The 18,872-nt window shown below is 44.0% G+C and overlaps 1 protein-coding gene across 1 annotated transcript in view; it reads right to left on the bottom strand.

Annotated features, from left to right (window-relative positions):
• The window catches only part of MAX (MYC associated factor X), a 66,153-nt gene extending 48,459 nt beyond the window's left edge, over positions 1-17,694 (bottom strand). The window contains exon 1 of the mRNA XM_069726400.1: positions 17,332-17,694. Within this exon, the coding sequence (XP_069582501.1) occupies positions 17,332-17,367 (36 nt within the window). The 5' untranslated portion in view covers positions 17,368-17,694. The remainder of the gene's footprint in view (positions 1-17,331) is intronic.
• Between the last annotated feature and the right edge of the window lie 1,178 nt (positions 17,695-18,872).

Here is an 18,872-nt window from a genome sequence, read left to right as displayed (position 1 = left end):
CGTTTGTCTTTTCATCTTGCTAACAGTCATTGTATGTGGGGGCTGCCTGTTCCTTTGGGGTATTTCTCTGGGGTAAGTCAGGCTTGTGTTTCTGTCTTCGGGCTGGTCAGCTCCTCAGGCAGTGCCGAGTTGCATAGGTAGTTGTTAGGCGCAATCCACTGCTGCTTGTGGTTGTGTGAGGATGGATCGGGTGCTGCAGTCTACGGAGATTCCACGTCTCAGAGTTCGTCCTGTTGTTTTTGGTTGTTGCCAGATCTCTGTATGTGCGCTGATTACTGCACGCTGTGTTGCCTGATTGCCAGCCATAACAGTTAACAGAGTGTGGGGGCTTCTTCTTTATCCCAATTGGTGCCCTCAGATCATGATTTTGTTGTCCTGATGTTTGCGATGGCAATTCGTGACCAAATAGCGGCCTTAGAGTCTGACTGCTGTAGTAATCTGTTTAGAAGTTAGCAACATTTAGGTGGTAAAAATCCACATTTTCATTTCTGTCATACCACTTTGCATTAATTCCTGTAAAGCACCTGAAGAGTTAATAAACTACCTGACAGCAGATTTCAATATGTTTAGGGGTGCTGTTTTTAAAATGGTATCACGTTTGGGGGTTTCCCAATATATGGGACCCCTAAAGTCACTTCAAACATGGATAAGTCCCTAAAAAAATAAATGTGGTAAATTTCTTTGAAAAAATGAAAAATTGCTGCTACATTTTTAAACCTCCTAAAATGCTAACAAAATAAAATAACATTTTACAAATGGTGCTGATGTAAAGCAGACATGTGGGAAATGTTATTTATTAATAGTTTGCTGTTGTATGACTATCTGGATTAAAGGGATAATCATTCAAATTTAGAAAATTGCTAATTTTTTAACATTTTTCTCAAATTTTTAATATTTTTTATAAATAAACACAAAAAATGTTGAACTAAATTTACCATTATCATAAAGTATAATGTGTCACGAAAAAACAATCTCAAAATCACTGGGATTTGTTGAAGCGTTGCAGAGTTATTACCACATAAAGTGACACTGGTCAGATTTCAAAAATTTGGCTCGGTCACTAAGGGGTTAAACAGCACTTTCAGCATGGTGTTTGAGAGATAAGGAAGAAAAATAAGCTCATGGAGTATACAGAATCATTTATAGATTTGCAAAGGCTGATCAATTTTTTTTTTTTTTAAATATACTCTTTAAAAAATAAATGCACTGTCACGGTGTGAACAGACCCAACGGGTGGTCGTCAACGGATGGCACAACTCACAAACAACGGGATGGAAAAGGTCAGAGGAAAGCCCTACCCGCAGGGAATGGGGAATAGTCACCACTTGAGCTCAAACCTTAGCCTGCCCCTGCACTCCCTTAATGCCCTGTGCAGGTCCTTCCCCCTGCCGCTGTCAGGATGCCCTGGTTAGTTCACTAGCCGCACCACTGCAGATATTACCATACGGAGGATAGAGACAAACACGAAAGGGAATAGGAAAGAAACACAGCTTTCTCTGCTGCAAAGCAACGCTCATCAGAATAAAGGCACCAGGATAATGAACTCAGCAGAAGCACCACTGCACCCAGAGAGCTCCTCACTCAGGCTTGGTCACTGAAGATTGCTCTATTAGTGATGTGTCGTTCGCGAATGATCCGACACAAAGAGCCAGCTCCCTGCTGGGAACGATGGGAGCCGGCACGCCAGCGAGAGCCACTAAAATCCCTGATTGGCTCTCACTGGGCGTAAAATCCCAGACTTCGGCAGGCGTAACCCCACCCACCTGGGCAAAACTCCACCCACTCATCAATTTAATTGGTTCCTAGCAAGTGGGCGGAGTTTCTGTGGTAGGTGGGCGTGGTTTCGGCGGCCTGAACACATTCAATGGGGATCCATTTAGGATCCAAAAAGAGGCGTTTTGTGAGCCGAAAGAGTCGGCTCTTTTTGGTGAGCAGAACCAAGAGAGCTGGATCACCAAAAAGAGCCGGACTGCCCATCACTATGACCAGTCAGCTGATGCATCTGGAGACCTTTTAAAGGATGGTGCCGGTGGTGACCCAGCAGCACTGCAGTAACATCAGATTGCCAGGGGGGGCAAGAAATTGACATTAACCCGCAATGGTCCAAAAGAAAAAAAGTTTTAAACTGAGTGGAACCAGAGCTGCCACAAATTCAAAAATGGATCGTGACGTGTACAGCTTCTTTAAAGGGAATCTCTCAGCAGGATCAGCCATCCTAAACCATCTGTATGGGCATGTAGGTCAGAGAAAGCTGAATAAAAGGGATACCTTGATATCTGCGATCTGATATCTTATTCCAGAGAAATCAATGCTTTTTGTAATATATAAATTAGCTGATCAAATGTATGTCACGCCCATAGATCTTAACAGCTCATTTATATATTAAAAAAATAATTGCTCCATAATAAAACATCAGACCACAGATACCAAATTATTCAACTTCTTGACCTCATACCCATATAGATTGTGAGCCTTCGCGGGCAGGGTCCTCACTCCTCCTGTACCAGTTATGACTTGTATTGTTTAAGATTATTGTACTTGTTTTCATTATGTATACCCCTCCTCACATGTAAAGCGCCATGGAACAAATGGCGCTATAACAATAAATAATAATAATGATAATATAGGCAGCTTAGATGGAGTGATCCTGCTGTGCTTTGTGCAATGCCGACATTTCTCTAGAGTCGGTGGTTTTGCACAGATCGGGATCCCCATGTACCGGTAAACACCAGGATTCTGGTGCAGAACGCTGGCTGTGACCCCTGACCTCATCAAGACCTAGTTGGTTCAGGTCCTAATGACATTGCCGTCATGCCAGCCAATGAGAGCAATCTCTGGAAAATTTTGTTGTAGTAAGAAACTTTCCCACTTAATTTGCCTCATGTAAAACACTGTTTCTCTTCTGATCTTCTGTCAGTCAGCGATCAGAGGAGACACAGTGTGACCAGTGCTTCTGACAAGAGCTGTCAGTCAGCGATCGGAGGAGACAGTGTGACCAGTGCTTCTGACAAGAGCTGTCAGTCAGCGATCGGAGGAGACAGTGTGACCAGTGCTTCTGACAAGAGCAGTCAGTCAGAGATCAGAGGAGACACAGTGTGACCAGTGCTTCTGACAAGAGCTGTCAGTCAGCGATCGGAGGAGACAGTGTGACCAGTGCTTCTGACAAGAGCTGTCAGTCAGCGATCGGAGGAGACAGTGTGACCAGTGCTTCTGACAAGAGCCGTCAGTCAGAGATCAGAGGAGACACAGTGTGACCAGTGCTTCTGACAAGAGCCGTCAGTCAGAGATCAGAGGAGACAGTGTGACCAGTGCTTCTGACAAGAGCTGTCAGTCAGCGATCGGAGGAGACAGTGTGACCAGTGCTTCTGACAAGAGCCGTCAGTCAGAGATCAGAGGAGACAGTGTGACCAGTGCTTCTGACAAGAGCCGTCAGTCAGAGATCAGAGGAGACAGTGTGACCAGTGCTTCTGACAAGAGCTGTCAGTCAGCGATCGGAGGAGACAGTGTGACCAGTGCTTCTGACAAGAGCAGTCAGTCAGAGATCAGAGGAGACACAGTGTGACCAGTGCTTCTGACAAGAGCTGTCAGTCAGCGATCGGAGGAGACAGTGTGACCAGTGCTTCTGACAAGAGCTGTCAGTCAGCGATCGGAGGAGACAGTGTGACCAGTGCTTCTGACAAGAGCTGTCAGTCAGCGATCGGAGGAGACAGTGTGACCAGTGCTTCTGACAAGAGCAGTCAGTCAGAGATCAGAGGAGACACAGTGTGACCAGTGCTTCTGACAAGAGCTGTCAGTCAGAGATCAGAGGAGACAGTGTGACCAGTGCTTCTGACAAGAGCCGTCAGTCAGAGATCAGAGGAGACAGTGTGACCAGTGCTTCTGACTAGAGCTGTCAGTCAGTGATCTTGTCATACTCTAAAAACACACACAAATCAATAAATTCCACCCTTTCCCAGATAGTCCCATCAATTAGTTCAGATTCAGGGTTAGATAGGGTAGGTGTTTACTATGGTATGAGTTGATTAGATAAATTAGATTATTGATAATATATTTATATTCTTAAAATTAAAATAAATTGTTAGGCTATGTGCGCACATTGCAGATTTGGTTGTGTATAATTCTACGCAGATTCTGTCTCTCTTGCCAGAAAACACAGTTGAAATTTTGCGCGCAAACGTAGGAGCATTAACCTAATTAACCCAGCATTAAGCTCCCGATGTGACTGTTCTACAAGTGAGATTGTCGTGGGACACTGGTTATTAAATGGACTATAGCGGACAGGGAGTATATGTTGGTATGCGAACTCGGCTTCAGGAAAATGGCCACCGCGATCTCCATCTGCGCACGCGCGGCCTCAGGAAGATGGCCGCACCCACCGATAAACCGCTGAATAGCGCAGATCGCGCTCTTTTTCTACAGCTGTGCAGTGCATTCGACACTTGCGCATGCGAGAAGCACTACGCCACCAACGAGAAGATAAGCAAGATGTGGGGGAGAAACAGCGCTGTGACCACGCCCTTTCGACCAGACCAGCCTGATTGACAGGTGAAAACGGCGACTTTTGTAAGGTATTTCGGCAGCATAGGTGGGGAATCGGGGGACAAAAAATACCCTATTGTAAAGCACAGCTCAGGCCCTATTTAACGGTATTTTTATCTCATACTGAAAAAACGGGGTGACAGGTTCCCTTTAATGGTGTCCACAAAATAACAAACGTTTCAGTCATAATAACAATAATAATCTTTATTTATATAGCGCCAACATATTCCGCAGCGCTTTACAGTTTAACAGAATCAAACACAACAGTCATAAGTAACAACGTTAACAATACAATAATTAAAGCGAAATAAGACGACCCTGCTCGTGAGAGCTTACAATCTACAATGAGGTGGGGAAATACAAAGTAGCGGTGTGTATTTACAATTTTGTATTTACAATGATGGTCCAGCCATCTTCAGAGGGTGGGGGATAGATGGGGATAGGGAATGGGCTACACACACACAAACATAAAATGACTTTGATTAGTGAACGTGGTAGGCCGCACTGAACAAATGTGTTTTGAGCGAGCGCCTAAAACTATGCAAATTGTGGATGGTCCTAATATCTGGGGTAGAGCATTCCAGAGGATTGGTGCAGCACGGGAGAAGTCTTGGAATCGGGAGTGGGAGGTACGGGTTGATGCAGAGGTTAGTCGAAAGTCATTTGCAGAGCGCAGCGGTCGGTTAGGCCGATAGAGAAATGAGGGATGAGATGTAAGGGGGCCTTCTTCAGTCACAGTTGATAAATGCGAGGGAGAAAGTGGACCCACAGAATTGCTGATTGTGGAATGAAATCACACTTGTGTGAGCGCTGCCTGTATGTGGGGAGTATAGCCCCAAATGAAGCAATATACCTGGTGACAAATACAGGCGATTACTAAAAATGAAGTGGCAGTGGAGTGTCGGAGTGGAAAATATCAGGACATAAGTGCCGTGCCTGTGTAGGACGCGGAATCCACCGCTAGTCCATGTCATGTTTGATCGCAGTGTTCCAGGGTCCCTGACCGTTCCTGGCACATATTGCCGGATGTCTGCTGTAATAATCAGCTGACACCCAGCTGCGATCCCCCGTGAGCGTGGCTGATCGCCCATGACGTACTATCCCGTCCCTGGGAATTAAGTTCCAGGTCACCTCGATGGGATAGTACGTCATATGGCAGAAAGGGGCTAAGTAAGATTATTAAAAGGAGTTTGTGTCATTTCACAGCAAAGGAACACCATATCAAAGATAGAATAATATACTCAATAAAATTTAACCTTTAATAATACTCTTATAATAAAAACACACATCACATATGAGCTTAGACCTTTTTATTATAAGAGTTTGTGTCATTTCTCAATTAAAGGTCTTTATTCATAGTGTGTTTTTATACAATGTGACTATCAGGGCTGTGGAGTCGGAGTCAGAGGCCATTTTGGTGGAGTCGGAGTCATGGAAATTGAGGAGTCGGAGATTTGGATTACCAACTCCACAGCCCTGGTGACTATGGGGTTAGTAATGGGGGTGTCTTATTGATGCCTCTCCATTAATAACCTCAGGGCTTTAAGTCACCTGACAATACAAAGGTGACATCAACCCACAAATATGAGCCCCACTTGCCACCACTACAGGGCAAGTGGGAAGAGAATTGGTGCATCTAATAGATGTGCCTTTTCTGGAGAGCTGCGGGCTGCTATTTTAAGGCTGAGGGAGGGCAATATCCATGGCCCCTCACTATCCTGAGAATACCAGCCCCCAGCTTTAGCAAGGCTGGTTGTCAAAAACAGAAGATTAAAGAGACAGTGATCCTGTTTTCTACCTCTGTATACCGCTGAGAGAGTTGAACTGCCACAAAAGGGTAAAAAACATTTTTATCTTTATCCTGAGCTCGATCCACACAGATGCCACAAGGGCCATTATAGAACTAGGATCCACTACTCCAAATCAAAAACCTGTGTCAGTGATTGATTACAATAAATACATGGGGGAGGGTGTGGATCTTCCAGACCAGGTTCTACAGTCATACCAGGTATCAAGAAAATCACATCATAACCTCTCCTTTGTCCTCACCATAAAATTCCACAGCAGAAGAATGCAAAAGAACATCTACAACAAGCCTGATGCATTTTGGAAACAAGTCCTGTGGACTGATGAGGTTCAAATAGGACTCTTTGGCCACAATGACGAAAGTTATGTTTGGAGAAAAAGGGCACAGAATTTCAGGAAAAGAACATTTCACCAACCATTAAGCATAGGGCTGAATCAATCATGCTTTGGGGTTGTTGCAGCCAATGGCACGGGGAACATTTCATGGATAGAGGGAAGAATACATGCAATGAAATTTCAACAAATGCCTGAAGAAAACATAACACCATCTGTAAAAAAGCTGAAGGTAAAAAAGGATGGCTTCTACAAATGGATAACGATCCTAACCACACGTCAAAATGCACGACAGATGACCTCAAAAGGTTTTCCAATGGCCCTCACAGTCCCCTAATCTGAACATCATTGACAATCTGTAGCTAGACCTCAAAATAGAGGATGCAAGACGACCCAGGAATCTCACAGAACTGGAAGAATTTTCCAAGGAAGAATGGATGAAAATCCCTCCAACAAGCATTGAAAGGCTCTTGTCTGGCTACAAAAAGCGTTTACAAGCTGTGATACTTTCAAAAGCGGGCGCTACTAGGTACTAACCATGCAGGGTGCCCAAACTTTTACATTGGCCCATTTTCTTTTTTGTAATTTTTAAAAAGTAAAATATGACAATATTTTTTTTCCCTAAAATACAAAGGAAAGGTTTCATCTTTACCTTTAGCCCTCTTAGAGATCATTTTATCTTCTACTTGCTTAACTATTCACAATAACAGTAATCTTGACCAGGGGTGCCCAAACTTTAACATGCCACAATATAATTATTTTGTGTTATACAACATTGTTTTGCAAATGTTGGCCCCGCTCATCCATTTTATTGCATTCATTTCAGCAATAGAAACAAGAACGAATCCCAGAGAAGGTGTTGTGTATGCACCATGAGAGAAATTAGGAATGACATCAGGTATTATTGCCCACAATGCCCATCATTAACAGTCTTATGCCTCACTGACAGCTTTAACCCCTTCCTGACAAAAGCCATATATGTACAGAGCTGCAGGAGCTGCGTTCCCGCAAACAGCCGTACATATACTTCTTCTCAATCATGCAGGCTCACGCCGAAAAGTCACGCAAAAAAGATGTCATCACATGACTGTCAGCTGAAATATGGAAAAATGATAGCTGTCTAAATATGGGGATGCAAAACTAGTTTTTGCAATAAAAAACGTATTTTAGTGTGTGACAGCAGCCCAACATAAAAACCCGATTTAACTCTGGTATCGTGGTTATCTCACCGACTCGAATAATAATGTCACCTAATCACTTATACTGCACGAGGAATGGCGTAAAAAATAAATAAATAAAACCAATTCTTCACCTTTTGTTGATTTGTTTACTCTGCCTCCCAAAGATCGCAGTAAGGCTCGGAGCACATTTATCCTGCGCTCTACGCTGAGCGCTTACACCGGGGTTTCTGTGTAAATCTCTGAAATACGTTATTCAGCTGGAACCCCCGGCAGAAGGTCGCCTATAATGAGGCAAATGGAGGCACTGTGGACGCCATAGGACCTGTGATCCTAAATGTTATGTAAAATGTTCCCAGTAGAAGCTCAAATCAAAACTCAATCCACAAAGGAAAAAAAAAAAAAAGGAAGCTCCCACTTAAAGGGAACCTGTCACCCCGTTTTTTCAAGAAGAGCTAAAATTAGCGTTAAATAGGGGCAAAGCTGGGCTTTACATTAGTGTATTTTGGAGCCTTTATTCCCCACCTATGCTGCCGAAATACCTTTGTAAAGTCGCCCTTTTGGGCTGTCACTCACGCTGGTCAGGTCATATGGGCGTGGTGACAGTGCTGTTTCTCCCCCAGATCTCCGTTGGTGGCATAGTGGTGTGCGCATGTCCAAGTGGCGAATCCACTGCGCAGCTTCAAGGAAAATAGCGCGATCTGCGCTATTCAGCTGTTTATCGGTGGGCGCGGCCATCTTTGTCAGGCCGCGCGTGCGCAGATGGTTCTTCTCGGCTTCCCGGGGCTTCATGAAAATGGCCGCGGAATGCCACGCGTGCGCAGATGGAGATCGCGGTGGCCATTTTCCTGCAGCCGATCACTGCTGCTGGAGTCATTGCTTCAAGGGTCACCACACACACAGACGGTTCTCAGAGCAGGCGCTTGGTAAGCCTGCAGTTCTGTAAGGCAGATCGCTGAGTGCTGCGCGATCTGTCAGATCAACGATCTGTGATGTCCCCCCCCCCCCCCCCCCCGGGACAAAGTAAAAAAAAAAAAAATTCCTAAATAATGAAAAAAATATATATATATATTATTCCCATAAATACATTTCTTTATCTAAATAAAAAAAAACAATAAAAGTACACATATTTAGTATCGCCGCGTCCGTAACGGCCCGACCTATAAAACTGGCCCACTAGTTAACCCCTTCAGTAAACACCGTAAGAAAAAAAACGAGGCAAAAAACAACGCTTTATTATCATACCGCCGAAAAAAAAGTGGAACAACACACGATCAAAAAGACAGATATAAATAACGATGGTACCGCTGAAAACGTCATCTTGTCCCGCAAAAAACAAGACCTCACATGACTCTGTGGACCAAAATATGGAAAAATTATAGCTCTCAAAATGTAGTAACGCAATAAAAAGCGTCTTTCAGTGTGTGACGGCTGCCAATCATAAAAATCCACTAAAAAACCCGCTATAAAAGTAAATCAAACCCCCCTTCATCACCCCCTTAGTTAGGGAAAAATTAAAAAAAAATGTATTTATTTCCATTTTCCCATTAGGGCTAGGGTTAGGGCTAGGGTTAGGGTTGGGGCTACAGTTACGGTTACGGTTTAGATTACATTTACGGTTGGGAATAGGGTTGGGATTAGGGTTAGGGGTGTGTCAGGGTTAGAGGTGTGGTTAGGGTTACTGTTGGGATTAGGGTTAGGGGTGTGTTTTAGATTAGGATTTCAGTTATAATTGAGGGGTTTCCATTGTTTAGGCACATCAGGGGCTCTCCAAACACGACACGGCGTCCGATCTCAATTCCAGCCAATTCTGCGCTGAAAAAGTAAAACAGTGCTCCTTCCCTTCCGAGCTCTCCCGTGTGCCTAAACAGGGGTTTACCCCAACATATGGGGTATCAACGTACTCAGGACAAATAGGACAACAACTTTTGGGGTCCAATTTCTCCTGTTACCCTTGGGAAAATACAAAACTGGGGGCTAAAAAAATAATTTTTGTGGGAAAAAATGTTTGTTTTATTTTTACGGCTCTGCATTATAAACTTCTGTGAAGCCCTTGGTGGGTTAAAGTGCTCACCACACCTCTAGATAAGTTCCTTAGGGGGTCTAGTTTCCAAAATGGTATCACTCGTGGGAGGTTTCAATGTTTAGGCACATCAGTGGCTCTCCAAACGCAACATGGTGTCCCATCTCAATTCCTGTCAATTTTGCATTGAAAAGTCAAACGGCGCTCCTTCCCTTCCGAGCTCTCCCATGCGCCCAAACAGTGGTTTACCCCCACATATGGGGTATCAGCGTACTCAGGACAAATTGTAAAACAACTTTTGGGGTCCATTTTCTCCTGTTACCCTTGGTAAAATAAAACAAATTGGAGCGGAAGTCAATTTTTTGTGAAAAAAAGTTAAATGTTCATTTTTATTTAAACATTCCAAAAATTCCTGTGAAGCACCAGAAGGGTTAATAAACTTTTTGAATATGGTTTTGAGCACCTTGAGGGGTGCAGTTTTTAGAATGGTGTCACACTTGGTTATTTTCTATCATATAGACCCCTCAAAATGACTTCAAATGAGATGTGGTCCCTAAAAAAAAAAAATGGTGTTGTAAAAACGAGAAATTGCTGGTCGACTTTTAACCCTTATAACTCCCTAACAAAAAAAAATTTTGGTTCCAAAATTGTGCTGATGTAAAGTAGACATGTGGGAAATGTTACTTATTAAGTATTTCGTGTGACATATCTCTGTGATTTAATTGCATAAAAATTCAAAGTTGGAAAATTGCGAAATTTTCAGAATTTTCGCCAAATTTCCGTTTTTTTTCACAAATAAATGCAGGTAATATCAAAGAAATTTTACCACTATCATGAAATACAATATGTCACGAGAAAAAAATGTCAGAATCACTGGGATCCATTGAAGCGTTCCAGAGTTATAACCTCATAAAGGGACAGCGGTCAGAATTGTAAAAATTGCCCCGGTCATTAACGTGCAAACCACCATTGGGGGTAAAGGGGTTAATTATTCTTGAAAACTTTGCAATAATAAAGTCAAATGATGTTCCTTCACTTCCGAGCCCTGCCGTGCTCCAAAACAGTGGTTTTCCACCACATATAGGGTGTCTTCATGCCCAGGAGAAAGTGTACAACAAATTACCGTATATGGTACTTTTTTTTTTCCCTGTTACTCTTGTGAAAGTAAAAAAAAAAAAAAAGAGTTGGGTTTAAAGGAAAAATGTTTGTGAAAAAAGTTTAATGTTCACTTTATCCTTCCACATTCCATTAATTCCTGTGAAGCATCTGAAGGGTTAATAAAGTTCTTGAATGTGGTTTTGAGAACTCCACTGGTGCACTTTTTAGAATGGTGTCACTTTTGGGTATTTTCGGTCACATAAACCCCTCAAAGTCACTTCAAAAGTGATGTGTTCCCTACAAAAACGGTTTTGTAAATTTTGTGCTAAAAATTAGAAATCGCTGGTCAACTTTAATGCCCCAACATAAAAAATTATGTTACAAAAATTGTGCTGATGTAAAGTAGACATGTGAAATGTTACTTATTAAGTATTGTGTGATATGACTCTCTGATTTAAGGGCATAAAAATTAAAACTTTGAAAATTTCAAAATTTTCGCCAAATTTCCTTTTTTTTTTTTTCACAAATAAACACAAGTCATATCGAACAAATGTTACCACTATCATAAAGTACAATATGTCACGTAAAAGCAATCTCAGAATCAGTGGGAGCCGTTGAAGTGTTCCAGAGTTATTACCTCATACCAGTGGTCAGAATTGTAAAAACTGACCTGGTCACGAAGGAGAAAAGAGGCTTCGGGGTGAAAGGGTTAAAATCTTCCAAATGGAACATTATTAATTTATTCCGTTTTGTCATTTAAACATATGGTTTATCTAGTGAATGACACATTCAAGTAGAGTTCTCTTCATTTCTAGGGTGGAGGTCCAAGAAACAAGCTGGACGCAGCATATTGGTCACTACAATGGCAGATTTGCAATTTTTGATCTACAATATCCACTATGTGCTTGTTTATGGAAATCATCCATGGCAGGAAAATGGACAATACACCCATTGATGAATTCCCAGAGGGGTGTCATTTCCAAAATGGGGTCACTTCAGGGAGGGGGATTATTCTGCTGTTCTGGTACTTAGAGACTCTGCAAATGGTTGGTATCAGCAAACTGCGGTAATCTGTGGTTGAATAGTCAAATAGCGCTCCTTCCCTGCTGTGTTGCCAAACAGTACTGCACAGCCACCTATCGGATATTAGAAAAATTGTGAGCCAAACTAAAGGTACCGTCACACTAGACGATATCGCTAGCGATCCGTGACGTTGCAGCGTCCTCGCTAGCGATATCGTCCAGTGTGACAGGCAGCAGCGATCAGGCCCCTGCTGTGATGTCGCTGGTCGGGGAAGAAAGTCCAGAACTTTATTTGGTCGCTGGACTCCCCGCAGACATCGCTGAATCGGCGTGTGTGACACCGATTCAGCGATGTCTTCACTGGTAACCAGGGTAAACATCGGGTAACTAAGCGCAGGGCCGCGCTTAGTAACCCGATGTTTACCCTGGTTACCAGCGTAAAAAAACAAACAGTACATACTTACATTCAGCTGTCTGTCCCTTGCCGTCTGGTTCCTGCACTGACTGCTGGCCGTAAAGTGAAAGCAGAGCACAGCCACAGCGGTGAGTCACCGCTGTGTGACTCACCGCTGTGCTGTGCTTTCACTTTCACTTTACGGCCAGCAGTCAGTGCAGGAACCAGACGGCAAGGGACAGACAGCTGAATGTAAGTATGTACTGTTTGTTTTTTTACGCTGGTAACCAGGGTAAACATCGGGTTACTAAGCGCGGCCCTTCGCTTAGTTACCCGATGTTTACCCTGGTTACCGGGGACCTCGGGATCGTTGGTCGCTGGAGAGCTGTCTGTCTGACAGCTCTCCAGCGACCAAACAGCGACGCTGCAGCGATCCGGATCGTTGTCGGTATCGCTGCAGCGTCGCTAAGTGTGACGGTACCTTAAGAGGCCACTTTTATCTATTTGCCCAAGAGAAAATGGAAAATATGGGGTTAAAAAAATTTTAGTGGGAAAAATGTAATTATTTTGTCGTCATCACCACTCTACAATATAAAATTCAATGACCTCTTTGGTGTCAAAATGTTCACTACAACCCTGGATGAATTCATTCAGGGGAATAGGTTGTAAAATAGGATCTCTTATGGAGGGTTCTGCTGCTCTTGCACATCAGGGGCTCTGCCACTGTGGCATTCTCCTTTTACCCTCCTGAAAATTTGAGGATAAATTACCGTAACTTTCATGAAAAAAATGGAAAACTGCATTCTCACGTCCCAATATTTTAAAATTTAGTGAGGCACTTGCGGTATCAAGATGGTCATCACATCAGCAGATGGATTCTTCAAGGGGTGTAGTTTACATAATGGGGTCATGTGTGGGGGTCTTTCCACTGTTTAGGCAGATTAGGGGCTCTACAAACATGACATAATGTCCAATCTCTATTCCAGATAATTCTGCATTTCTAAAGTCAAATTGCTCCTTCTTCCCTTATGAGCTATTCTGTGCATCCAAACAGTAGTTTTCCACCACATACAGGATATTGGCATACTCTGGAGAAATTGCACAACAAATTGTATAATCCATTTTCTCCTGTTACCCTTGTGAAAGTCAAAAAATTGGGGCTAAAACAGCATTTTTGTGGGAAAAAAATTTGATTTTTTTATTTTTACTTCTCAAAATTCTGTGAAACCCCTGGGGCTTCAAGGGGCTCACCACACATCTAGATAAGTTCCTTGTGGGGTCTAGTTTCCAAAATGGGGTCACTGGTGGGGGGTTTCCACTGTTTAGGCACATCAGGCGCTCTGCAAATGCAACATGGCGTCCACTATTGATTCCAGATAACTGCATTTCAAAAGGTGCTCATTCCTTTCCAAGCCCTGGCGTGTACCCCATCAGTAGTTTTCCCCACATATTGGGAATCTGCGTGCTCAGGAGAAATTGCACAACTAATTGTATCAAACATGTTCACCTTTCGAAAATGAAATATTTGGGGCTAAAGTAACATTTGTTTGAAAAAGTAAAATGTTCCACATTCCCTTAATTCCCGTGAAGAACCTGTAGGGTGAATAAACTTCTTGGATGTGGTTTTCAGCAGTTTGAGGGGTGCAACCTATTTTTACCTTCCTGGCCAGGCTATTTTTTCAATTCTAAGACTGTTTTTTCCAGGGTGGATTTAATTTAAATCTAACTGATTTAAATCACGATTTAAATCACTAGTCAGTAAGGCTTGATTTAAATCAGTGATTTAAATCAAAGTTTCTACCTAACTGAATTTGACTCCGCAGAGGTCCCAGCCTCTTCTTCACGGCAAAAATGTTACAACATGAACAGAGTTGAGAAAAAGGCCTTAATCCTATTGTTCTACAAACCTATGAATACAGTACACAAGCTCAATACTGCATCATAGCCACAGACAGACAAGTCTGGATCTGTTTGTGTGTACGATCTGAGGTTTATTACATTCTTTCCTTATAATGGCAGCAGGCCGTAAAAGACCCAGTTTGGGAATATTTTAATGAAGCTCCTTCGCCTATCGGTAAGGCAGGCATGCGTGCAAAATGCAAACGATGCAACAAAGAGATGCAAGGCCTGGTGGCGCGAATGAGACATCATGAGAAGTGCGGTGATGAAGATGACTCATCTTCATCACCACACTTCTCATGTTGCCTCATTCGCGCCACCAGGCCTTGCATCTCTTTGTTGCATCGTTTGCATTTTGTACGCATGCCTGCCTTACCAATAGGCGAAGGAGCTTCATTAAAATATTCCCAAACTGGGTCTCTTTTACTGCCATTATAAGGAAAGAATGTAATAAACCTCAGATCGTACACACAAACAGATCCAGACTTGTCTGTCTATGGCTATGCTGCATTATTGTGCTCAAAGTTTCACTTTCATTTTCTTGTCTGCTTGCCCTTCCTCCTCCTCACACTTAGATTCACATTCTTCTTGTGTTGTGCAGATCTATTCCACTCCAAACAATCAGAAACATATTGTCTAACTTCTTGGACTTGGTACTGAAGGGGTTGATTCTGTATTCATAGGTTTGTAGAACAATAGGATTAAGGTCTTTTTCTCAACTCTGTTCATGTTGTAACATATTTGCCGTGAAGAAGAGGCTGGGACCTCTGCGGAGTCAAATTCAGTTTTGAGAACTGCGTAAGTAAAGCGAGCGTCTGTGATAATATAGGAGAGAAACTGCCCACTAATCCTACAGAAACTTCTGGAAGAGCATGGCATTGTGAATGTTACACATATACAGCCTTTATTCTGCTGAGTTAAACAACTCAGCTTTATCTCATGATGGAAGAACCTTTGGATGGTAAAATATTTTCCTCAAAAAGCAGTTTATTGAAAAAAATCCGATTTAAATAAAAAAAATCCGATTTTTTTTTTTTTATTTTTTTTTTAAAAAAACTGATTTTTATCCACCCTGGTTTTTTCATGACATTGTACTTCATTACAGTGGCAAAAGTTGATCGAAATGACTTGCATTTATTTGTGAAAATATTGAAAATTTGGCAAAAATTTGACAATTTTCAAACTTTTCATTTTTATGCCCTTAAACCAGAGTTAGCTTACACAAAATTACACAAAATAGTTACGGTAATAATTTTACATCAGCACAATTTTTCAGACACTTTTTTTTGTTAAGAAGTTAGAAAGATTAAAGTTGACGATTTCTAATTTTTCTATCAAAGATTACAAAACCATTTTTTAGGGACCACATCAGATTTGAGGGGCCTATATGGCTGAAAATACCCAAAAGTGACACCATTCTAAAAACTGCACCCCTCAAGGTGCTCAAAACCACATTCAAGAAGTTTATTAACCCTTTACGTGCTTCACAGGAACTGAAGCAATGTGGAAGGAAAAAATTAACCCCTTTCTCCTCAAAGCCTGTTTTCACCTTCCTGACCAGGCCAAATTTTACAATTCTGACAACTATGAGGTTATAACTCTGGAACGCTTCACCAGATCCCAGTGATTCTGACACTGTTTTCTCGTGACATATTGTACTTCATGATAGTGGTAACATTTATTTGATATGACTTGTGTTTATTTGTAAAAATAACGGATATTTGGCAAAAATTTTGAAAATTTCACAATTTTCTAACTTTTGCACATGCCATGTCCCTCTCCTCTCTGCAGTGACCTCACCGCTCTCGTCACCGCTCTCCTCTCTGCAGTGACCTCACCGCTCTCCTCTCCGCCATGACCTCACCGCTCTCCGCTCTGCCATGACCTCACCGCTCTCCTCTCCGCTCTGCCATGACCTCACCGCTCTCCTCTCTGCAGTGACCTCACCGCTCTCCTCTCTGCAGTGACCTCACCGCTCTCCTCTCTGCAGTGACCTCACCGCTCTCCTCTCTGCAGTGACCTCACCGCTCTCCTCTCTGCAGTGACCTCACCGCTCTCCTCTCCGCTCTGCCATGACCTCACCGCTCTCCTCTCTGCAGTGACCACCGCTCTCCTCTCCGCCATGACCTCACCGCTCTCCTCTCCGCTCTGCCATGACCTCACCGCTCTCCTCTCTGCAGTGACCACCGCTCTCCTCTCTGCTGTGACCTCACCGCTCTCCTCTCCTCTCCGCCATGACCTCACCGCTCTCCTCTCCGCCGTGACCTCACCGCTCTCCTCTCCGCCGTGACCTCACCGCTCTCCTCTCCGCTCTGCCATGACCTCACCGCTCTCCTCTCTGCAGTGACCTCACCGCTCTCCTCTCTGCAGTGACCTCAACGCTCTCCTCTCTGCAGTGACCTCACCGCTCTCCTCTCTGCAGTGACCTCACCGCTCTCCTCTCTGCAGTGACCTCACCGCTCTCCTCTCCGCTCTGCCATGACCTCACCGCTCTCCTCTCTGCAGTGACCACCGCTCTCCTCTCTGCCGTGACCTCACCGCTCTCCTCTCCGCCATGACCTCACCGCTCTCCTCTCCGCTCTGCCATGACCTCACCGCTCTCCTCTCTGCAGTGACCTCCGCTCTCCTCTCTGCTGTGACCTCACCGCTCTCCTCTCCTCTCCGCCATGACCTCACCGCTCTCCTCTCCGCCGTGACCTCACTGCTCTCCTCTCCGCCGTGACCTCACCGCTCTCCTCTCCGCAGTGACCTCATTATACCACAGACCCAACTGGTCGGACCAGATATTTCGAGGATGTTCTTATAACAGAAAACCTTTTATAAATAAGGAATAGGACAGCATTCCACCAGGACCCCGGGGGTGTGGGGTTGTAATCTCAGGATTTAAAGGTGCCCTATATAGAAAACGCTCTGCGGGGGCCCAATCCGTCCACCATTGTGGCCTTAAAGGGGACCACACACTAAACTGCGGCGGTGAGGAGCAGAGCGCAGCCCCCAGCAGAGAACCATCTATGGACGGGAAGTAGGATGTGCACTCACGTCGCTTTCCACCTCGATGTCATCGTTATCGCTCATGCTTTCATAGGAAGCTTTGACCCGGAGAGATCAGATGTGGTAAAAGGGTAGATCCGTGGTGATAAAGCAAAGGAAAAAAACTTAAAAAAAAAAAAAAACAAGACCGGGGGACAAAACAGGGAAACCGGAGGCAGAGGGAGCCCCTCACTGTGCCCAGGAAAACAGATCAGCGGAAGCCACACGTGACTCAGACACTGCTAGGGATCATTAGCCAGAACTGTCGCCTCCGACACGGCGCCCGCAGGGCATGACGGGAAACGTAGTCCAGTCAGCACCCTGTACTATGCAGAAGGAGGCAGCTCACAACTATAAATCCCACAGCGCGCAGGGGATTGGAAAGAGGTGATGACGCATGCGCATGTGCCGCACTGGCCGCCGGGAGTTGTAGTCGATACTGCTAAGATTTCCCGGAAGACAGCTGGAGACACGTGGAGGCTCCTGGGTGCAGTGTTTTTGGGCAGTGATGATCAGACCCGTGAGGTGGTTGCTTGCAATAAAGGGCTGCCGCCTTCCTGTGCTCTGCTCATCCTACAAGTGACGCATGCGCCAATACTTCGTGTCCTCTCTATGCAACATGACTCTTATTGGGAAATCACTTGCATAACAACTTCCTAAAGTGGTTTTATCGCCACAGCGTCCTGTGCAGTCTGCCCTTAGGAGAAGTGCCATGAACAGAGTAAGAGCAGCTCCTCAGGCGCCTATCAGCAGTGGCCTTCTGGAGTGCAGGGCTTACAAGCTGTTTGCTATAGAGTGTGTAAGTGCTGCTCTGCTGCCAGATTACCGGCATGGTCTGCGATCGTTAGTGGTAACGGGGTGGCCCACCCAGAGGCGTAGCTAGAGCTTTTGCCGCCCGGGGCTGCTCCCGAGTTTGGCGCCCCCCCCCCCCCCTCCCCCCCCTGCTCAATACACACAAAGGTACCAAAAATAGTTTTCCTGTTTTGTAGAACTTAAACTGGGCCTAATGGTGTCACCCCCACATGCCAAACCTGTGACTTTTAAATAATTAAAATCAGAGAGAACAAATGACCGCCATACACAACAGAATCCACTATACCAAGACCAATAATATCACATACAGGAAGAAACACCACCACACCATGACCAGACCACATAGGGACCAAATAATACTATATACAAGGGACAAATACCGCCTCACCATGACCAGATCACATATTACCACCACTTGGTGACCAAATAGTACATACAAGGGACAAATACCACAACACCATTTCCAGACCACATATTACCACCACATAGTGACTGAATACTACAATACTGATCAGTAATAAAAAAAAAGCACCATACTATCACCATAAGTGCCATTATACACAGGAGATCTGTACTTAGTATGCAGTGTCTGTGTAGAGGTAATACAGAGATCACTGGTGACATTATACACAGGAGCTCTGCATATAATGTATAGGTACAGTGATCACTGGTGACATTGTACACAGGACCTTTGTATATAGTATACAGTATATAGTGTCAGTGTATAGGTAACACTG

The sequence above is a fragment of the Ranitomeya imitator genome, chromosome 1 (genome assembly GCF_032444005.1).
Source record: "Ranitomeya imitator isolate aRanImi1 chromosome 1, aRanImi1.pri, whole genome shotgun sequence".
In the NCBI taxonomy this organism is placed as follows: domain Eukaryota; kingdom Metazoa; phylum Chordata; class Amphibia; order Anura; family Dendrobatidae; genus Ranitomeya; species Ranitomeya imitator.
Note: the sequence above shows the minus strand (reverse complement) of the source record. Positions and strands in the feature narration are given on the sequence as shown.